The 23,818-nt window shown below is 39.6% G+C and overlaps 2 protein-coding genes across 2 annotated transcripts in view; both read left to right on the forward strand.

Moving 5' to 3' along the window:
- The first annotated feature begins 755 nt into the window (after positions 1-755).
- LOC117295290 (cephalotocin receptor 1-like) lies at positions 756-5,009 on the forward strand. Its single transcript, XM_033777847.1, has 2 exons — positions 756-770; positions 1,151-5,009. The coding sequence occupies exon 2, from the start codon at positions 1,235-1,237 to the stop codon at positions 2,279-2,281; it is 1,047 nt and encodes a 348-aa protein (XP_033633738.1). The 5' UTR covers positions 756-770; positions 1,151-1,234; the 3' UTR covers positions 2,282-5,009.
- Positions 5,010-17,487: 12,478 nt separating this feature from the next.
- The window catches only part of LOC117295821 (rRNA N6-adenosine-methyltransferase ZCCHC4-like), a gene marked incomplete at its 3' end in the record, with an annotated part of 40,440 nt that continues 34,109 nt past the window's right edge, over positions 17,488-23,818 (forward strand). Inside the window, 2 exon segments of the mRNA XM_033778587.1 lie at positions 17,488-17,690; positions 22,586-22,644. Coding sequence (XP_033634478.1) covers positions 17,674-17,690; positions 22,586-22,644 — 76 coding nt within the window.

The following is a 23,818-nucleotide window of genomic DNA, read 5'->3' on the forward strand; positions in this document are numbered from 1 at the left end:
CATAGAGCTGCTTAAGCAAACAAAATGGCTTAGCATAAACAAATTCTGCTTACCACAAGTGCAATTTGCGACTGGTATCTTGCTCATATCTGCTTAGCAGAAAATTGTTAGGCATTGTAATCTCTGCTTGAGCTCTCTGTTTAAGCAGCTCTGTTAAACCTTATTGAGCCCTGTGTCAAATTTCATAGAGCCGCTTAGAGCAGACAGAAATTCTTAACAATATTGTCTGCTTAGCAGAAATTGGCAGGAAGCCAGTCACAAATTTTACAAATAGTTTGGCTGGTAACCGTTTTCTGGTAAGCATAAATGTGGTTTTGCTAAGCTATTTTTTTGTTGTGCTATGCTATTTTGGTGTTTTAGTATCTCTATGAAATTGTTCCCTGATTCGAGATACCACACAGACCAATGACTACGCATTGCGTGTATATTAAAATAAACATCCGTTTTGTTTTCCCCGGCTACCCGACAACAATGCTTTATTTACATACAAATATCCTTCAAACTTGTACGAGGTGCATGCCCTAATAATTCCATGTAGACCTTCTTCAGCGTGTTCAATTGCAGGCTCAGATAGAATTACTAAGTCAAGAGGAGGTATAAATGCATTAATTAAGCAGGAATGGTATGAGAGTCACGAACCTAAAACGATTGATTGTCCGTCACTCAATGGCAGTTACTAGTTCAACTTATTCAGTCCTGACGCACGCGTGTATGTGTGACTTATTCAGACTTGCATTTATTGGTGTCAATGTGAAAAGAGGTCCACAGTGGTAAGGACGTGTGTTGCAGTTCTAGTTACTTTTACCTTATACGTATAGGCCTAGTTGATGATGTATACAGGTTTGCACCCAGATCTACCAATACACTTAAGAGATGTTTACATGATGTCACCGCAAACCTTACTTAATGCCTTACTTAGTGTTTTCACAGAGGCAACGGAGATGATTTCCTCATTGCCCCCTCGTCATTGCATTGCTGCTCTTGAAATGCTCCCGCAGAAATTTACATTTTCCTCATAGGGTGCCCTTCACCCAAGAAAAAAATGTTGCTGCCCCTGCCCTTTCAAAAACAAAACATGGGCCTACAGACTTGTTCCACCATATAGCCTTAAAGTGTAATCAATGTAACATTGTTTTATATTGTTCCTCAGATTGAACTGATACCATCCGAAAAGTGAGGTTTGTCTGTGGATTGTTTGTAATACGATGAGGAAACAGCCAACCCATACTTCAAGATGAGTTATAAACTGTTGACTGACGCCCCGTTACCTGAGGCTAGTGGCTACACTACCACTTGGCAGGGGTGGACATCGAATGAAACCGAGGTGGCCGATGACGATTTACCGTACGGAGCCCAGGCCAGGATCGTCACCCTTTGGATCCTCTTCGGCGTTGGGAGCTTCGGCAACTCGCTCGTCTTCATCTGGCTGTGTTTGTTTCGCCGGAGGAAATCTCGTCTTCACAAGATCGTGTTCGGCATCTCGATCGCAGATATGTGCGTCTGTATCTTCAACGTGCTGGTGAGCGCCATTTTGGAACTCCAAGACGATGTGTGGTACGCGGGTAATGTCTTGTGTAAACTCGTCATGTTTATGCAGAGCGTGAGCCTGATCGCTTCGAGCAATTGCGTCGTGCTCTTAGCAGTTGACAGGCATCAAGCCGTCAGGAGCCCCTTGAAGAAGGGCTACTCAGTCAGGATGGGTCTGACAATAGCCTGGTCGTGCGCTCTGCTCTTTTCCATCCCTCAGATGTTCATCTGGTACCAGAAGGACACCCGTGGCTCCAAGACATGCACAACCTTCTTCCCAGCACCGGTGTTATCCTGGAGGGTGGCCTACATCACCTATGCGGCCGTGGTGGATTTTATCGTACCCTTTTTCGTCGTTCTCATCGCGTACATCAGGATCACTCAGAAGATTTGGATTCGCGCCTCCGCTGGGTCTAGTTTTAGCAACTCGATCAAGACAACGGCCGTTTACTCCAACGGCGATCGATTGAACATGCGGGTGACGGCGTCCCCGCTGATGAATAAAGCACGAAATAAAACACTCACCATGTCCACCGTCATCATTATCGTCTTCATGACGTGCATGTCGCCTTATTTCATCGTGGAGATCATCCGCTCGTACAGCCAGGGTTTTCAAATCAACCAGAATGTCTACGCCGTGCTCGGCACCTTTGCCGTGTCAAACTCCGCCGTCAATCCGTACATTTTCCTGGTGTTCAACCTGGGAAGCCACGCCAAAACGAGGAGGGACCGGACATGTACTTCAACCACGTAGAATATATTAATGCAATTCTAAATAAATTGGTGTAATTTATTATGTAAATTAAAGTGCCAAGCCACTGTGGTGGGAGGAGTTGGGCCAAAATGGATGTACAGTTTTCTTTTCCACACACACTCATGGCAAAAACTTTGGTGTTAAAATTGACACAATGGGTGTTGTCACACTATATATACAAAAGAGAGAATCCAAGTGTACACCATGGTGTTAAAAATAACACTTCTTTCTGCCAAAGAAAACAATTAATTTGTGTTATTTAAACACCCTATGACGTTAATTGTGGTTCTCTCTTCGGTATGTGTAACAACGACCCTGGTGTAAATTTTAACACCCCATATTTTGTAGTAGACACAAAATAATGAGTTGACTTACGCTGCAAAAACTGGGGTGTTAAATTGATTCTCTTGGCAGCGATGTGACAGTACCGACACGGTATACCAACGATATATGGGTTTAAATAAAACCATGCTGGTGTTGTCGCATATGGATACCATGAGGAATCCATTTAACACCCCAGTAATTGCAGTGTCTAGTCACGCTGTACATATTTAGGAAAGTGCATTGTACATAAGAACTGTCAACTCCTTGGCAAGTTTGCACTTTTTCTTTTTAAGATCGAGAGTAAAGTGTAAAATATACAGCTTCAATTTACCCAGTACATGTAATTGTAATCACGTTTATTGTTTGGGTAAACAACTAATGCCAGATAGTTATTTTACTTGAGAGAACCGAGGGTGGGAACATATCAGCAGGGCACTTTTTGAGCGATGCAGGTTGACCAAATAGGTCAACTGTTTACTTTGTGTGGTAAAAGCTTACCTAATCGAATCATGCTTTGTTCACTTAGCGGTGGTCAGTAGTGCATGCGAGTTGAACCTGAAATTGAATTGAATTGAGTGTCACGTATTATTTTTTTTTTAATCAGTTATCCAAGCAAATTTTCTGGGGCAAACACAACAAGCTGAAGTTCATTTTGTTTAAAGTAACAAGTCTGAGATCGCAACTGTTTCTCTGGGGCCGGAAATCTAGGAGTCCATCATGGGTTGTGTGCGTTTATGCGTAGAGCACAGTCCGTGCCAAGCATTCAATCTTTACCAATTTTAACTAGTTTACTGGTCAACTTGACCCATACATAAGCCGTGTCCGAATAAGCGGCTACAGCTACGGCTTTGGCTAGAAGTATAGGACGTCCTTAGCAACACCCGTAGCCGTAGCTGTAGCCGCCAATTCGGATGCTGCTAAAGATCATGCCCCATGGGTGTAGACTTGATTCAAGTCCCGTTCTCGTGCGAGAGGTCTCTTAAGCTTATCCGCCGTCAAAATGTAGCTGTTGTGGTCCCAGGTTTGGGGGCGGGGGGAGATAGGGACTTGAGTCAAGTCTACATGGGACCAGGAAACCGGTTCGTTTTTGACCCGGCACATCGTTTACAGAGCCAGTTCAGCTTAAATCGTCTGCAATGATAATAATTATGTAAAACGGTGTCCTTTGTTAGAAATATGATGAACTATTTCATTTTAACATTGTGGCATGAGATAATGAAACAAAAATGCTGAATGCGGCAACTTTAGCAAGTTTATGAATGGCACTTACGTCTAGAGATAGAGAACTGTGTGGTTGAGAAGTCGGTAAATCATGCCAAACTCGAAAATAGAATTGCTCGCTAAACGGCACTTCTTTAACGATCACTAATAAAATGAACGAAACATTAAACCATTTTGCAATTAGTCTGTAATGGGCTTAACTCATTGCACTGCCATTCGTGGATTGCTCGCAGTAAGTCATTTCTCTCTAAAACTGCTCGTTTTACCCTTTGCTGTTTTCAAACAGAATGAATCATTTAAAAAACCTTCATGACATTAACAGTTTTGACGACTGCCCATTTGTAAGTTCGATGTTTAATTATGGGACAAGAGTTTGCTTTAAGTTCTGCTCTGTTTCTGGTACTTATATTCTTTAGGAACTAGTGCTTGACAATAAACGACCGTTTAATCAAATGTTACGATTTTTAAGGAAGGGTGTTTGCTCTTAATTGTTTTTTCCCCTCTGTTTCTTGAACACGTGACACTCATAAATTAAGGCTCGTTACGCTGTTCTGAAGAACCGGCAATCTCCTATCTTATTCTCTGTATCTGTAAAAGTGAAGACGGAGACGAGGCACACGTTAGAGCCGTCTTCATAGAATGCAATTATTGAAGCACACGAAACTTGACGTGGAGGGCGCTCGATTTATCAAAATAATTAGTTAATAGAAATGACTAAAGTTTATTGAAACGAAAAAAGAGCATGGAGCATGCTTTACCTGTTACAAACATAATATAATGACGAATGTACTAGTTCAATCAATAATAGTTCAACAATACTGCTGATCACTGTCTTTGGGTTTTTTTTTTGCGTGGGCACCTCATGACAAGGATATGATTATTTCCATGGCAACCAACAAAACTCCAGAAAGGTTATAAACGGTTGCCGTAGCACCGCTTGAGCACTCCACTATTCATCACAATATGCCTAATTTGGAAAAGAAACTGTAAATTATAACTCCTATGTGATAGCAAACTTATTTATGCAATTGCAATTCTGCATCATTCATGTATTATTTCGGGGTCGCCGTGGGGCATGCTCAAAGGGGACAACAAGTAAAATATGTGTCCGGTGGACCCAATCGTCAATAGATAGAGTCCTCTTTTAAAGGCAGTGGACACTATTGGTAATGGTCAGAGACCAGTCTTCTCAATTGGTGTATCTCAACATATGCATAAAATAACAAACCTGTGAAAAGTTGAGCTCAATTGGATGTCGAAGTTGCGAGATAATAATGAAAGAACAAATACCCTTGTTACACGAAGTAGTGTGCTTTCAGATGCTTGAATTCGAGACCTCAAATTCTAAATCTGAGGTCTCGAAATTAAACGTTGTGGAAAATTACTTCTTTCTTGAAAATTACGTTACTTCAGAGGGAGCCGTTTCTCACAATATTGTATACTATCGACAGCTCTCCATTACTTGTAACCAAGTAAGTTTTTATGCTAACAATTATTTTGAGTAATTACCAATAGTGTCCACTGCCTGTAAGGGTTTTGGTCGTGACTTGAAGATGTATGTAATATAACTTACCTCACCTCAAAAATGACAGCATCTCAGCAAGTAATATTTTAAGGGAAGCTTCGTGCCATTATTATCTCCAAACCGTGTAAAATTAAGGTAGATCTGTGACAAATTGTTTTGTGTCCTAACACAAATTACCCAAACCCTTGAAGGTGGGTGAGGTAACAATCATAGTTTCCTAACATGGGTGTGAATACGTTTCTTTGGCAGAAACACTAATGTTGGTAAACTTGGCTGATGACCAGCCACGTTTGGCTGCATTATCGTGTGACTGGTTCGCTGCTTAATTGTGCTAAACAAATAATTTCTGCTTATCGACTTATGAAAACTGCGATAGATATTTTTTTTTGTCTAGAGAAGTAAGCCACTTGATGTGATTTGTTTTTGACATGTAAGTTGCGGACGCCTGTTTCTTGAGACCAAAAGTTTTTGAAATAGATGGGGAAATATTTGTTCGTGTAGAGTACGTGATGTATAATTTTGGGAGATTGAGTTTTTCGAATGTTATTTGATGCTATGCTTTATCGAGTAAACATAGATGAGATGTCTGAGTTATAAATCGGTGGTAAATATTTGTGAAAAGACAATTGAATGATAAAATGTGATGAAAGAAGTACGATACGAATGTTCGATTACTAACGCGCATGTACACACTAAGGGAGCTTCCGGGTCAAAATTAACCCTGCTCTGTGTCCCAGTGGTCTTCACCCCTTTGGGGTCAATGTGGCTCGGTATCTGTGTCAAAATGACCCTTGAGTAAGTCGTTAAATTGACGAAGAAGTCGAGCTAAAATTATTTTTAAGAGCGTGCTCCAGGTATGTCTGGGTAGTGTGACTTGGAATCTGTGTCAAACTCACGAAGAATCGGAGCTGAAAATCCTCTCTTTTTTTCAAGTTGTCGGGTCAGCCTGACTCTTTTACGGTCAGGCCTCCTGCATTCCGGGATCTGGGTAAATTTTGGACAGGGATACATGAATTTAAAACAATTTGCTATTTGGGTTAACTCATCTAAAAGAAACCACCCACTGTTAGTGAAAATCAAAATTACAGTGTGCAAAATTGTACCAAAACAACAACATTGAAGACGATCAGAGCATACTGATCGAAACGTCGAGTTGAAACCAACGGTTCTTTTTAGAACCACCCCAACTCATTAGAGATAGTCATTACATGGTGTTACCGCAGATCTTTCTATATCGTATTTCCACCATGCAAAGTTTAAAATCCTACATTACAACATAGAAACAAAAGTAGTTTGCATTAACCACAGTCATGCGAAGTTGTTTTGCCTGAACTGCGATGTTCAAAGACCGGCTGCTATTAAGTGGAGTGGAAATAGGCTCTCCTTAACTTAATTCTAACATTTATTTGAGTCTAATATATTGATTTGATCAGACCGCGTGTATCCTGTAAAAAATTGTAATTTGAAAGAGATACTAATAAAACTGAATGCTGTGGGGGAGCTCACTTATAAAAAAAAAAAACTCAACTAATATAGATCGGATAGGGCAAGGGCTCGAGCATATGCAAAAAGTGGTACAGTGACTCAAAGTTTTAGGTTTCTCAAAAAATAAAATGTTCTGTCTGCTGCCTTCAGACCATACATCTAAACAGAATGGAAAAAACTTTTATTTAGACAAAAACTGACGCCGAAGTAAAACACTAGACAGCTTTAACACGAGCTATTGGATTATTGTAATCGCACAAACACAATTAAGGGGGTTAGCATACGGACAAGTCGATACTTCCATCAGAACATAAATGTGGCTGGGAGTTAACTCTGGGGAAAACATGGTAATAGCAACAGGATGATGACGCGGTAAGAATGCAGACTGAAACATTCAGATTAACGGGGCCCAATTCCAGTGCGCTGCCGACCTAGTTTGTGCTTACAATTCGATTTCGATTTCATAGCGCTGCTAACCGTAAGCACACTAAACATTTCGATGCTAACTGTATTAACATGAACGAAGTAACAAATCCATGGTGAGCGAACAAGATGGCCGCCTAATATTTTGCTAACCTGTGAAATACGCTTATGCTTAACGGTATAGGCAGAATATGACATTGCGGTCCTGATGCTTCAGCCTCGCTATCTTAAAGGCACTGGACACTATTGGTAATTATTCAAAACAGTTATTATCATAAAACCTTACTTGGTAACGTGTAATGGGGAGAGGTTGATAGTTACAAAACATTGTTAAAAACAGCTTCCACTGAAGCCACGGATTTGATTTCGAGGCTCAGATTTAGAATTTTGAGGTCTCAAAATCAAGCATATGAACGCACACAACTTTGTGTGACAAGGGTGTTTTCTTTTCTTTCATTTTTATCTCGCAACTTCGACGACTGATTGAGCTCAAATTTTCACAGGTTTTGTTATTTTATGCACCTGTTGACATACACTAACTGTGAATCTTTGACAATATACCAATAGTGTCCAGTGTCTTTAAGGGCAGCATGCCGTATTGATGCCCTCTCGAGAGAAAATTGCCACAGCTTTTATTAAACGGGAAACAAACAAAAAACAGAAGAAAAAGTGGGGGAATAAAAAAAAATATAAAAACATTGTGTAGGCCTACCCAGGGTGCCATAGTATAGACTGCACGCTGGGCTGTGCAAAGAAACAAACCAAAGCAAAAATGAACATACCCAGTTTTCTCAAAATAATGTCATCGGATGTTGATGTTGACAGTTTGCATGGATAGAAGGGTTTCAAATAATGGTAACCTGTACAATTTTAACGAGGGAATTAAAGAACTGTAAATTGCTCTACACTTACATGAGGACTATGGCTCAGCCTATTGAAAAATGAAAAAAATCACACAAATTGAATTTGATATGTCCTTTTAATTTTATACAAAAGAACACGCGGTCTGTCCTTGTACCCCGGGTGAGGAGACAACGATTGATACCGTAATGCAGCCACAAGAAACGGCGCCGAAATCCCACCTCGTTAAACGGGAATGAGGAAATAGTGAATTGAATTTGCGATGAGGATATCAACCTTGAGGGCGCGCGGATGTAAATCATTTACAGCTGGGCATCATTGTTATGCCCTGGGGACTCTTTTTAACAGCTGATGCAGTGGACTTGATTCAAGCATGTGGGAAGAAATTCAAGTCACTTTCTCGTGCAAACTATGGTAAACAAGCCGTGTAGCAGGGCGCCGTCAACGTCAAACTGTGGCTTTTGTTTTGCAGCATGCACACAGTTTGGGGGACGCCGATGTCGCATGCAGTTATGTCCTCTATGCAATACTATCCGGAGAACATTATTGCATATGCAATAATGTCCGCTGAGCGGTTGTGCATATGCAATCGTGTCCGCCCGGACGCTGCTGCATAATGCAATTGTGTCCGCCCCCGTGCAAATAAAACACCCTTGGTCGACGGAACACGTTCGCCATTTTTTTTACAAGCTATGCATGCTCGCTTGCGCGCGCACATATGCATGTACAGTCATGTACATGTCCACTGGACTGTGTTTGCATAGCCCCGGACACGATTGCAGGTGCAAAAGTGTCCGGAGCGGACAGTATTGCAAGGCGGACACAATTACATCTGACACCGGCCGCGCAAAAGTTTTCTGACGTTAGGCGAGGGGATTGGAAATAAAAATGACTCTCACGGGTTGAGACTAGAGTCAAGTCTACTGAAATAGTGACACATAGCAATATTGACTTATATAGCTCACCCCATATCAGCTTGGTTTTCGTTTAAAGTCGCGTTGAAGTCAAAGTCGCTTGATTCGACCGAAACCATCTGTAACCTCGTTCTCAGAGGTGGTCGATATCGCCGCGTCATTTCCCCCAGCAAGGATTACTTGTTCGCTCGCGAAAGACAGCTCTTGATAATGTACATGTATGTGGAATTTCGAGGTTGAAAGAGTGTGTGTTATGTTGAATTTAAAAGGTTGTGGAAGTCTCGCGTGTGTTCGAATGGGACACGTTCAAGTACACATTGGTTCGTTGCAATGTATTGAACCCCTGGTAATTACGTCACAACATGATACTTTCTGCCAACGGTCTGCCATTTTGAAAATCGAAGTGCGCATTGCCAACTACATGGTGCGCGTATCGAGCGACTACGGCTACGCCATGGCTTTTGGCTGCAACGACAACGCTAAAAATATGGCTTTTCGCCTTCTCTGGCGATATTCAGAGCCGTAGCGATCGATCCGAACGAAACCACTCGTAAATGGTGCCAACAAGATCATTCATTAATATGATGATGACGTCAGGTGAATAAGGTGAATAGGCAATTGGTTACCGAAAACCGTTCGAATACACGCGAAATCTGCATTAACTTGGTGCCAAGAAATCATGCACCGATTGTGTGTGAAGAGAATAGTCGATATTGTGTGTGTGTGTGTCGTGTGATTGTTGATCGGTTTGTACACTGTCAAACAAATATATAGAGGTTGAACACAAATATTGTACCCACTTTTTAAACATGCTTATATATATGGCGCTGTCCTTCAAGAGTGGTTCCATGAATATGTTGGAGAGATGTGGTTAAAATGTTCTCGTCAAAGGAAAAGGGAAAAACGGGGCTACAAGTTTGCAAACATTGGGGTTATATTTGGCTGCTGACCAAACCCTCTGATGATCTCAGTGAAACTGTTTAAGTGGTCCTGCGCACTGAGCACCTACATTTGGTGGATTTCGGCGTCTTACAAAAATAAAATGGTTTTTTGTATATATCTGACCCACTTTTTTAATGAAGTATCCCTGGTCAGTGTGAATTATTTTTTAATATTAAGAGTTTTGTTTTCCCTTGGAACCATCATGACCCTCAAGCAATGTAGTATAGGTACTCTGTAGTTATAATCATCATACATTATCACGATCTTCTAAACTCCAGGGTACAGAGAAGCAATTATGTTGAAGTGTGTCTGACTCGGCACTAGAAGTGTTGTTCATGCTCAGAATTGAAGCCCCATTGAAACTGTTATATTTTGCATTCGGCACGTAGGGCCGCACAGTTTGTAGACGTAGGGCCACATCAGAAGGGCTGATCGAAAATGGTGTTTAGAAAGAAAGCAGCTTCCCCCCCCCCCCCCGAAATGCTGAAAATGTTAACATCGTAGTCTCCCATGGATAACGAAAGATAGTTGTTTATGAAGTGAACGTTCTCCCCAGACATTTCAGTATTGCACACGCATTTTGTCCAATTGCAATAATTATAATAATGCTTCATAGAGTGAAAGCATTTTTATGCATATAATGTTGGGGTACACAATTGCCAGAGGTATCCGGGCGTTGATTTCACAAAGAATTAGGACGTCCTAACTAAGGACTAGTCATAGGGGATAATAAAAACTTAAAGCCAGTGGACACTATTGGTAATTGTCAAAGACTAGCCTTCACAGTTAGTGTATCTCAACATATGCATAACATAACAAACCTATGAAAATTTGAGCTCAATCGGTCATCGAACTTGCGAGATAATAATGAAAAAAAAAAACACCCTTGTCACACGAAGTTGTGTGCGTTCAGATGGTTGATTTCGAGACCTCAAGTTCTAAACTTGAGGTCTCGAAATCAAATTCGTGGAAAATTGCCTCTTTCTCGAAAACTACGTCACTTCAAAGGGAGCCGTTTCTCACAATGTATTATACTACCAACCTCTCTCTACTCGTTACCGAGTAAGGTTTTATGCTAATAATTATTTTAAGTAATTACCAATAGTGTCCACTGCCTTTAACTGTTTATGAAGTTCACTCTATGGCCTTTAAACATAAATGTAATAATAACATAGCCTATAAACAAACATCATTCGCATATGAAGACTTTTTTTGTGATGTATTAATAAGAGCTTGAAAAAATACCCCTTTGAGTTATATCTGATATGAAATCTGTTCCCTCCTCTAACAGATCAGGGAAGAAAAAACAATCTGTCAAGATTGTGTATAATCCTTCAGATTTTGCTGTGTAGAAAAGATTCAGTATCAGCCAGTTTTCCTCCCACGGGGTAAGATCAACTGTCTTTGACGACACAAAACTGAGAGAGGGGGGAGAGAGAGAGAGAGAGAGTGAGATGAGAAAGTTGCAAATCATGAGCGATTTCAGAGATAATTTGACACCGTAAGTGTACCTTTTAATCCCATTAGTGGCGTAGAAAGAGCATGGAGGTACGTCAGAGGGGGTCTCGTAGTTTGTGCACCCCCCCCCCCCCCATATCTTGTAAAATTGTGAAGTGCTTCATTGTCAGGCGAGCGTGAGGCTGAGGTGTGATATATTTTGATGTATTTTTATAGATTTCTGTTGTTGAAGGAGATGTAATAAATATCACGTTGTGTGACGGTCGAACGGTGTTTGCCCGTAAATTGACACGCAGGGGCATACGCTGCAACTTCGTATGTATCTCCGGATAGAGGTGATATAACTCCCGTTATTCTTATCGTAGAAATGAACCCTCGATCTGGGCTCAATTTCCTAAGGGCTGTTTTATCAGAAAATTCTACTTGACAATTTTGTCTGGGCTCAGCGAAAATTGAGTGGGGCACCAGTTGCAACAATGTAAACATAAACGGACGTTTTTGCTGGTACCCAGTTTTGCCAAGCAATATTTTTCTGTTCGACACTTTTTTTTTAGCTTACTGCTTACTACGTAACCCTTGGAACAATCCTATCTCATATTAGGACGAGTGACGAGTCCTAACTTAGGATGGGTTCAATGCGTCATACGCGTTTGGATACGGAATCTAACTCGTCCTAAGTCCAAAGATTAATCCTAAGTTTGGATGAGTTTGAAAATCAACGGCTGGCTTCGTGAAATTTCGCCCAGTTTGGGGTTGTTTTAATTATATACTGACATTGCGATACGAGTTATTTTTGTTGTGTTTTCTGAAACCTTTGTAGTAAATGATTGTTGTATACCTTTCTGGAGCTGATGTTAGTGTTTTGGGTTCGGGTGCTTCTTATCCATGACAAGCATGATAAATGCGCAACCCTATATTTATTTGAATGCATATTTTGAAACTTAAATCAGTGTGATTTTATTTTGGGAATAAACAACATGCACATTTGAGTCCTGCTGAAACCCTATGTGAAATTTACTTGAGTTTATACATTGAGACTTGTACTACTCCTTTAACGAGAATTACAGTACTGTACAATACCTTCTACTTATGGTAGTTCATTTAGTTTCAAATTAACTTTTTTTCAAATGAACTCTTCTCTGAAGGCAAATTATCTCCGTAATTGACATTTAGAAAAAGGTTGTACAAATGCAATCATTCGTCTTAACCATAAGTTTTGCTTTGGGCAAAATCTATTTCACGAACAATTGAATCTTGTTATAGTCGTAAATACCTTGACGAGCACATTGTATACTATACATGTTTCAAACGTGTTTAATTTAAATGTCACATGTCTAGTTTTGTTGTTTTTATTCTTCTTTTTTCGTTCTTTCTTACGCACGCGTTTGTTCATTAAACGACGGGGGCACGCAAAATAAATCTGCTACATGACACAGCAGTCTATTTGCGGGAAAAGCATAATGTCACGTTGTTCAATCTGGCTATCACATTAATCGGATGCTCATCTGATTGGTCTACCTACTCCCACTCCCCCCCCCCCCCCTCCTTCTTTTTGTCTTCTCGTATTTTTTTTTTCCGCGGCGTGGGTTTTGTTTTTTTCCAGATCGGCAAATGTCATACTCAAGCCTCCTTCATGCTCCGTGCTCACGTAGATTGGAGGTGGGGCATGACGTCACAAAACAGGGATGCACACTGTCAACGACAAAGTGGAGAGCAAATTAATTGCCTCTTTCTTCTTTGTTGCTATAATTGTGTTCGCCTTTTCATCAAATGTTCAGGCCCCGAAAGAAATTAAGTTTTGTAATTTTGTTTCATCTAACACCAGTGCCATTTTTGACAAACCGATTTTCTGCACCAATGATGCTGACGGATTTTGACATGTCTTGACCTCTTCCAACCAATTTACTGTCCGGTGTTGATTGACACCCCCTCTATGAAATAATGGCATGGTCAACTTTAGGGTATCAATACATACGAACTGATAAGTGTGTAAAATGTGGTCGAAAAGGCAATGGAAATATTATAATAATTATCCGCAATTGAACAGCCATCACTGCTGGGTTTTAAATAATGTGTTTAAACAGCTGACTTACCCAAGATTAATCTTCGCTCAATTTACTGTTGTGGATTTATATGAGGTCATAGGTCAAGCCCCTTGTACTACGCATTATCTTTGGGTGCGTTTTGGCGGGCGTAACCATCCACTGTTTCGATTGACTAGGCAATGTGTTAAACACTGACCAATGACCGAAACATTTATTGGTAACCGCCAAAACGGACCCCCTTGTATGAACTTACAGTAATAATCGAAGTGAGCCCTCTGTTGTTGGGATTTTTGCTAACCATTGTGTTGACTTATAAAACGTGTTCTTGAATAATGGCAGCCTTTATTTGCACTTCGTGTCAGTGACTCTGAAACAATACACCATTGACCTCCTATTAATTCATCAGTGCCTCATTAGAGTGCCAAACTATAGTGTATTAATTACCAATAGAATTGTATTTACGTGTATATAGGATACTGGCGTTTACTGTGTTGATTAACACTAGGAAGCCTGATTACACTATACTATATAATATACCTATTTAGTTTTCACGTGTACTATGGCAACTAATAAATAATTCGTCTGAAAGGAAATGTATACACAAGTTTCCAAATGAAACAATTCTGTCGGTGTACCTTGTGTGTTTTGCCAATTGGCTTCATGGTGGACTTATTTCTCGAGTACCAATTTCGTGTTCACGTGTACTGTAACAAATAAATAATTCGTCTGAACAAAAATAATCAATCAAGTTTCCAATTGAATAAAATTGTGTTGTCTGTCGGTATATCTTGTGTATGTTTTTTTTTTTTGTTCCTTGGGCTGGGCTCGGTGGTGAACTTAATTAGTGACTACCTGAAGTGGAAGGAACGCAAAGGCCAAGAAGAAAAAAACACCTGTTGATGGTCCAAGAATAACAGTGTCAAGAGGGTTAGGCCTTTGGAGGTTTATTGTCAAAGTTGGAAAGAGCTAGTCTAAAATATTGGTAAAATAGATTAGTCGTCGAAAGAATGGTGCAAAGATGACGCGAAAACATTCATGAAAATTTTGAGTCTTTTTTTGTGGACAACATTTTTTAAATGAAATTTAAAACGGTGCGGCTTTAAAAAAGGGCGGGGACGAATAAGCTGGGTTTTTTTTTCTTTTCTTCTTTACGTGGCCTGCACATTGAAATTCTCTTCGTGTTATGTTACGGTGTCCTACCCTCTCCCTTCCATACAGAGCAGTTGACAACTGCGTTTAGTTATATCTCCATGACATGGGGTTAAGTGTTCCAGTTGTAATTCCATACTCCATCACAAAGTGAAAATGGCTTTTCAGTAAAACAGAACTCTGAAACAAAAGATACACTCAGAAACAAAATGTGGGAAAGTTGAAACTCATTTCAATTATTATCCGGGAAGGGGGGCCTGGAATGTATTCAAGTCGATGCACAACACGTGTCTAATGTTTAGACTGACCCCGATTAATCAATCAACAATGTCATTATGTCCCTTCAAGTTTCATTAACATAATGCAAGGTTTGGGCCCAACTTATCTCAAGTTCGTATCCTCTCAATATCCAAGTCTCCCTTAGTATGTCCCGCGACTTTCACTATTTCACTACGATTTTATGGGGCCAGGGGTGGATTTCACAAAGGTAGTCCTAACTTGGGACTAGTCCTAGGCAATGCTAAGAGATAGGACCAGTCCTAAGTTAGGATGAGTTACTGGTCCTAACTTAGGACCAGTCCTATCTCTTAGCATTGCTTATAGGACTAGTCCTAAGTTAGGACTACCTTTGTGAAATCGACCCAGTCCTAAGTTAGGACTACCTTTGTGAAATCGACCCCTGGGGTCGATTTCACAACTTGAGTTAGGGCTATTCCTACTTAGGATTAGTCCTGGGAGATATACAAATTGCATGGACAGTCCTAAGTTAGGACGAGTAACTGGTCTTAACTCGAGATAAGACTAGCCCTAACTCTTTGTGAAATCCACCCCAGATCTTTTGCAGCAGCAGCAGCAGAATTATGGAATAGTCTTCCGGACAGCATTACACAGTTGCAAACAGTGAATCCATTTAAGAAAAAGCTTAAATAGAAAACGTTTATTTTTGCAATAGCTTTTAGTATTTCTCTCTGTTTCATCTATACAATTTCCCTTCATGTAACTTCTTCTTGTCTCTATTACTTAACTTTAACTTCTTCTTGTCTCTATTACTTAACTTTAACTTCTTCTTGTCTCTATTACTTAACTTTAACTTCTTCTTGTCGTATTACCTAGCTTTTACTTCTTCTTGTCGTATTACCTAGCTTTAACTTCTCTTTTTTTCATCTCAAAGCGCAAAGAGATTTAGATGTGATTGTTATTATCATCATTATTATTATTATTATTCAAAGATTTTATTTTCTTCTGAAAGTTTGACCGTACTACAATTGGGTCAAAGTTAATTGCATTAATTCTCTGACTGAACTCCCGATCAGATAGTAGGGTCTTATCTGAGGATCACTTCTCAAGGAAGGGAGATCTGTGAACAGGTTTCCTACTTGTTTGAGTCTGAGATAAGGCCAAGTAAAAAGAAATACCAGTTGATTGTTCGTGTTTTTCCAAAAAAAAGGAGGGCCTTTTATTTGTTATTTTTTTCTAAGCATTTTAATTCAAACAGCCCACAAATTTAATTCTTCAGTTTTAGTAGAATGTAGAACAGTTTCTAGATAAGTAAAATTAATTTTAAAAAACACAGACAATTTGTCTGTTTGAAAACAAAATGTTAAAAAAAAAATAATAGCAAATGGACATAGGATGAGGGAGGGGACGATAAACTTGTATTTGTTTTTATTTGGCCTAATGATTACTGTTCCCTGATGACATTCTACATGACCAGGCTTGTCTTGATCTTCTTGATGTTGATTCGGATAATTATTGATAAGCTCCAACTGGAGCAACCCTCAATGGGAGATTTTTGAGATTGAGATGAGGGCTGCAGCGCAGATATAAGGTTTTCATGGAATTAAAGGAACACGTTGCCTTGGATCGGTCGAGTTGGTCTTTGAAAAATGTGTGTAACCGTTTGTTATTAATAGCATGTGGTTTGAAAGATGTTGTAAAAGTAGAATACAATGATCCACACAAACACGCCTCGAAATTGCACGGTCAGCCATTTATGGGAGTCAAATTTATATTTTAGTTCGCAAAGTAAAATAAAAACCATGCAATTTCGAGGTAAATTTGTGCGGATCATTGTATTCTACTTTTAAAGGCAGTGGACACTATTGGTAATTACTCAATATATTTATTAGCATAAAACCTCACTTGGTAACGAGTAATGGGGAGAGGTTGAAAGTATAAAACATTGTGAGAAACAGCTCCCTCTGAAGTGACGTAGTTTTCGAGAAAGAAGTAATTATCAACATATTTGATTTCGAGACCTCAAGTTTAGAATTTAAGGAATCGAAATCAAGCATCTGAAAGCACACAACTTCGTGTGACAAGGGTGCTTTTTCTTTCACTCGCAACTCCGACGACCAATAGAGCTAAAATTTTCACAGGTTTGTTATTTTATGCATATTTTGAGATACACCAAGTAAGAAGACTGGTCTTTGACAATTACCAATAATGTACAGTGTCTCTAAACAGAGTCTGTGATACTGGTGTGGTGGTCTCGTTGTGTGAACTTATATAGCTGGTGTTTGGGGGAAAAGATACGTCTTCGGTTGGTCTTGGAATGAGTAGCCTGTCTTCTGTCACTCTGATAAATAACACCCTGAAAGTGCATTCATGTTGAGAAAATGATGACCCGAAGATGGCAACAACAAAAATGTCATAGCCTTAATTCCTGGCACTTTTTCAAAATTAAAAGAATTTAGTTCTTTTTTTACAAAAATGTTGATAATTTTGGAGTGGTGTTCTTCATAATCAGTGAAGCTGGAAAAACAATGTTTGAACAGCTATGCAGTTTAAATATTGAAAAATTCATAACCAATGGTAACCATTTGTATTCCTCTCGATGTTTTGTGCCAACAGGAAAGACCAGTGAGTAGATTCAATACGACAGCTGCAGGGCTCCCTCTGTTGTCTGCATCAAATCAGGCCTGTCCAAAACACTGGTGGTAATACCACAGGTCAAAGCTGAACTTCACCAACGGTTGTGTCAAAGAACTGCGTCTTGGGGTTATCAGTGGTTAACTCTACCAGGCAGCGGGAAGCGAAGAAACAATGAAGGCGGTCAAAAGGTAGACATAAATTATCTCCTCTTGGTAGCATAGAGGTCCAATTATGGAAGAGACATTGTCTCACATTATGCATAAACGGATTCGGGTTCATGGGGGGGGGTGATCTGACCCATAGCGGGCTCAAGCTGACTTGGAAACTGGATTTAAATAAATAGGATTTTGTGTTCGATTCTGCGTCAGTCTGACTCATTTCTGGGTTATTTTGACACCGACACCGGGTTATACTTTTGTTGAACCCGTCGTTTAACAGTGCTTCCAACGGCCGGGCGGACAGGCCCCGGGAGCCCAACCGAAAGCCGTGGTTCGATAGTTATTTTGTCAAAAATCCCCCATTGGTCTTAGACAACATGTGGGCTCTCTTTTTTTTTAAACCCAAGCAAGGTTCATTCCAAGAGCTTTGTTTAAAGCCATTGGACACTTTCGGAACAGAAAAAAAGTTCACAGATTCACAAATAACTTACAGGGTTTACAGAAGGTAATGGTAAAAGACTTCCCTTGAAATATTATTCCATGAAATGCTTCACTTTTTGAGAAAACGCTAAAACAGTTATCAATTCTCGATATCGAGAATAACGGATAGACACATGTCATGACACGGTGAAACGTGCGGAAACAAGGGTGGGTTTTCCCGTTATTTTCTCCCAACTCCGATGACCGATTGGGCCTAAATTTTCACAGGTTTGTTATTTTATATATAAGTTGTGATACACGAAGTGTGGGCCTTTGGACAATACTGTTTACCGATGTTGTGCGAATGCTTTAAACCCCACTCTCACTTTTTTTTTTTTTTTTTTTTTTTCTTTCAGGAACATAATAAGTATACCACCTCTAGTTACACCAAAACACTATCATCACATAGCCTTATACGCTCCCTCGTTTCGCGGATTATGAAACTGTCGGTTTGCTTTAGGTTGAATTACACTTTGGGATTACGGCAGAGTGCAAAGCATCAGATACCCGACTTCATTTCTTGTCTCAGCATTACAGTGTCGATATCGCCAACCCTCACTCAATTACCTTGAAATCAAATCCTCAGATCTGAGGCCGAAAGTGTGGATCAAGTCTCTGTTTTGAGGTTGGATGTCGTGATCGTGAACCGAGGCTTGACTGTACACTCGATTTCAAGTCTGAGATCGCGTTTATTTATTAGCATTAGCCACGAAAAAACTCTCCAAAAGATAGGCTTTCGAACGCCATAACTCGTGATCGTAATACGGCGGGGATTAATCCAAAAGAGGGCGCTATTTAAGGCGATAATGTTTTGGTTATCGGTAGACTTTGGCTGCGTTCGTTAAGCTTCCCTGGGTCGACCCCGGTGTGTGGCGGTTTTTTTTCCCCAGGACGAACGTGTGCAGATAATTACCCACGTTCGTCCTGAAAGAAAAAACCGCCACACACCGGGGTCGACCCAGGGAAGCTAAACGAACGCACCCTATCTAATTTAAAGCCACGATCATAATAAGTGTGGAACCAAGTCTAAGGCTCGATCGGGTTTGTGTCGATCTAGTAATCATACAAAAACCGCCTGGTTTCAGACGCCTCAAAACACAGACTTCTCTCATAATTATTGGTATGTCGCCCTCTCGTGGCATCGCTAGTTCATTTCAAACTTCGCCACCCAACTAATAATTATTTTAGAGGTGCAAAATGCTAAATAGTCATAAAGACACGAACAAAATTTAAGTCTCACAGTTTTTTACAGTAAAGGGACAATTATTTATTTTGACTCTTGACCTTCTGTCCTCTGCTCAAGTTAAAATGGGGAGTCCCGGAACCCGTCGTGTTATTATTATCCCTCCAAATAACAACGGACACACGCCGGTGTGGCAGGAGATTCTGCGTGTCCCCCCCCCCCCCCCCCCTGATATTCGGTGTATAAAACATGTGAGACACGGCTCCCTCTGAAGTACAGCAGTTTTTTGAGAAAGAAGCAATTTCTCACTAAAACATTTGAATTGAATTTGAGACCTCAGCTGAGGTCTCGAAATCAAAGCATCTGAAAGCACACAACTCAGCGCGTGCGACAAGGGTGTTTGTTTTGCCATTTTTCTCTCGCAATTCACATGTTTGTTATTTCATGCATATGTTGGGATATACCAAGTGAGAATACTGGTCTTTGACAATTACCAAGGGTGTCCAGTGCCTGTAAAGGATTTGAGTACCTTTTCAAAATGTCCATAGATTTACATTAAACTTATAGGGTTTGAAGATAATGATAGTGGAAAGCTTCCCTTCAAATATTACTTACTGAGGTGCTGTAGTTTTTGAGAAATTAGTAAAACAATGTCATGAAAATACGTTTGTAAATGATTAAAATAATTTTCGTCTCATGAGACGAAAATTATTTTCATGACATTGTTTTACTCATTTCCCAGAAACAACAGCACCTCAGCACGTAATATTTTCAGGGAAGCTTTCTACTATCATTATCTTCAAACTGTGTAAGTTTAGTGTAAATCTGTGGACATTGTGTTTTTTTGTCCTACAAAAGTAACGAAGACCCTTTAATGAAAATTTCCTCTTTCCTGAAGTATTGTCACCCAGGCGAGGCAGCCATGGTGAGGATGTATACGTAGGGAATACGTCTACTGAGGAAATTGCAATTGTTGTTGCCTCAGATAATATTTGCACTGGACTCGAAGACTTGACGTTAAGGGATGAATCATTAACATTAGGACCATCAAATGGAAGTAATTTAACATTTTGCACTTCATAATTGCCGTCCAATCTATTGTGAGTTGGTGGAAAATTGCTCGATGGGCGTATGGGGGTGTTCATTGTGTGCAGAATTGAAAACTAATTATCGCCATTAGTTTGTGACGTTTTCTATTTTCGCATTTTGACAGTCATTGCGGGTACCATGATAACGGGTAGTCCTACCATGGTCCTACGAAGCACAATGCACATAACATGCATCAATGTGAACCATTCTTTCATCATCTTTTATTTGTCCAAGCACAAACAGTTTCCGAAAGACTTTGTACACAATAAATGCACGTCCCAGTCTTTAGAATTTTTATGTGGAAATGTCTACCTTTTGTTTTCCCTCTTTTGTTTTGGCATTGGTATCCGGAAGCTTGTTTTTCTGTACTATAAAATTGCCATCCTTAAAAAAGGATTCCCTTTTTTCTTTTTTCTTTTTTCGATTTTTAGGAGAAAAAGAAATTCCCCATTAAACTAACGCCATGAGTTTATACGTGAGAACCTTCTCATAGAAAATAGAAAAAGACTGACGGTAGGCTTGTTTTATGTACTATAGAATTGCCATCCTTTTTTAAAGGATTTCTTCTTTCTTTTCTCGAATTTTGGAAGTATAAAAAATCCCCATTAAAAAGCACTACGCAGTGGCAATTTTGGACACAGAAAAAAAAAATTTACACGGCCGGGTTTTTCAAGATCTGACAACGAGGGCAGTTCCAAAGTTCTCAATAATGACGGTGCTCATCAAAGGAGATTAACCGTAAACTATAAATAGTCGGATAAAGTTAAAAGATAACACTGCTTGAAGTTTAAGATAAAAGTGCGTTATTAAACTGATACCGACAGGGAAACGAACTTTTCCACACTTACAGTAAACGTCATTAAATTACTCATTCGTGAAATCATGTTTTTTTAAAAGGCTAGTTACTGACCTACGTCCTGCCCATTGCACATCAATTTGATAAGTATAAAACTATTTACTGTTATAAATTAAATTTGTTGTACGGAAGTACTTTGTGCTGGTACCATATTTCTGCTAGTAGGCTGTGAGTATCTTTCTTCATCCATGCGTCCGACTCTCGGCTAAGTCTTTCTTGTCTTACTTTGGTCCTCTGTGGAGGATGGAGTGTTACAAAGACATGACTTATAAGTTATATATCGACCCCAATGCGGGGCAGAAGGCACCTACACCCCCTCAAGTGTTCCCGTACCATAAAGGCAGTGGACACTATTGGTAATTACTCAAAATAGTTATCAGCATAAAACCTCACTTGGTAAACGAGCGATGGGGAGAGGTTGATGGTATAAAACATGTTTTTTTTCTTATCTTTCATTATTATCTCGCGATTTCGACGACCGATTGAGCTCAAACTTTCACATGTTTGTTATTTTATGCACATGTTGAGATAAACCAAATGAGAAGACTGGTCTTTGACAATTACCAATAGTGTCCAGTGTCTTTAACACGTACTGAATCCCATCCCCCTAGACACAACACCAAGCCCCATATTGAGCACAATGTTGAGGTGAGCTGGGAATAGTGGCTATTAGATTGGACGTTTCTTTGTTTCCCAAGCTATCCTTAAAGACAGTGGACACTTATTGCATGGCAGTTGTCAAAGACCAGTCTTCTCACTTGCTGTATCTCATCATATGCATGAAATAACAAACCTTTGAAAATTTGAGCTCAATCGGTCATCGAAGTTGCGAGATAATAATGAAAGCAACCCTTGTCAGACGAAGTTGTGTGCTTTCTGATGCTTGATTTCGAGACCTCAAATTCTAAATCTGAGGTCTCGAAATCAAATTCGAGGACAGTTACTTCTTTCTCGAAAACTACGTTACTTCAGAGGGAGCCGTTTCTAACAACGTTTTATTCGACCAACCTCTCCCCATTACTCGTTACCAAGAAAGGTTTTATACTAATAATTATTTTGAGTAATTATCAATAGTGTCCACCGCCTTTAAACATTTTACATTTTACCAGTAAATGGTTCAAGACCCTTTTAATTAAAAATCTGCTATAAAGAATGTACAAGCTTTTTAATAAGCCCGTCACTGTTGTCGTGTTCTTTTACCTTTCTCAAAAAAACAAAAATGGTTTAAGAATTTTGTTTACTCAAAATTTAGTATAAGGTTCAAGATTTTATATCAACCTAAACAACTGTTCCCGTATGTTCTTTCTCCTTTCTCAGAAACGTCACATTTCAAGAAAGCGTTGGATTGCTCTGCAGTGACTGCTTGACCTCCGGAGGTAAGTTGGTTTTGAATTGGTTTCTCAGAAGAAAAAAAAAGCAAAACTTGGAACTACATATTGAGAAAGGATGCGACTGTTTGCATTGTATAGAGCTCTCCGAGACCACAGTTGCTGCGTATACATGTATGACTAGTATCGCACTTTACAAAAGTATTGACCTTGCCTTGTATAAAACCCAAGAGCCACGCCCATGTTTTTCTGTAAAATTACCAGGGTAAGTTTGCCTGGATATTTAGCTGATACGGTCAACAAACTTTTCAGCAATTCAAAAAGTTGTTTGACCCTTTTTTTCCACGCTTGATGGGCCGTATCCCATTAATATGTTTTGAACGAAATTTGTAAAACGCGTATCGTTGTTTAATTGCTTTGTCTCTGCGACTGAACTTATGGAGGCAGTATCAACTCGGAAAAGGATTATTTTTTTCTTCGGGGTAAACAAATTATTTGACTCATTTTTAAACTTGCTGTTTAATCCAGAAATGTTAGCAAATGATCACTATCGCTCAATTGGAGGTGGGTGATAATGTGCTCTCTTTCAAGGCAAGGATATAATTATTAACCTGTAATACCATAATAAAAAAAGGCCTTTTGTTTAGTGTTTGATTACGGGCATGTTGTATCCCAAAATGTGTCTGCGTTGCGTAATTTGAATCTATGTAACTATTAGGGCTAGGATAGTTTGTTAAATACACTGGACACTATTGGTAATTGTCAAAGACCAGTCTTCTCACTTGGTGTGTCTCAACATATGCATAAAATAACAAACCTGTGAAAATTTGAGCTCAATTGGTCGTCGAAGTTTCGAGATAACAATGAACGAAAAAACACCCTTGTCACACGAAGTTGTGTGCGTTTAGAGTGTTGATTTCGAGACGTCAAATTCTAAATCCATGTGATCTCGAAATCAAATTCGTGGAAAATTACTTTTTTCTCAAAAACTATGTCACTTCAGAGGGAGCCGTTTCTCACAATGTTTTATACTAACAACCTCTCCTCAATACTCGTTACCCAGAGTTTTATGCTAATAATTATTTTGGGTAATTACAAATAGTGTCCACTGCCTTTAACCTGCTTGAACTTGAACGAAAATGTGAAGTCGTTAACATTACCGAATTTACTTTAAAATGTTTTCAATCAACAACAAGAAATCGAGTCATATGACAATAAATAT

This window comes from Asterias rubens, chromosome 10, assembly GCF_902459465.1.
Source record: "Asterias rubens chromosome 10, eAstRub1.3, whole genome shotgun sequence".
Classification (NCBI taxonomy): Eukaryota; Metazoa; Echinodermata; class Asteroidea; order Forcipulatida; family Asteriidae; genus Asterias; species Asterias rubens.

Bases quoted from the DNA above. Each gene is read 5' to 3' on its own strand.
- LOC117295290 (XM_033777847.1), top strand. From the start codon at position 1,235: ATGAGTTATAAACTGTTGACTGACGCCCCGTTACCTGAGGCTAGTGGC.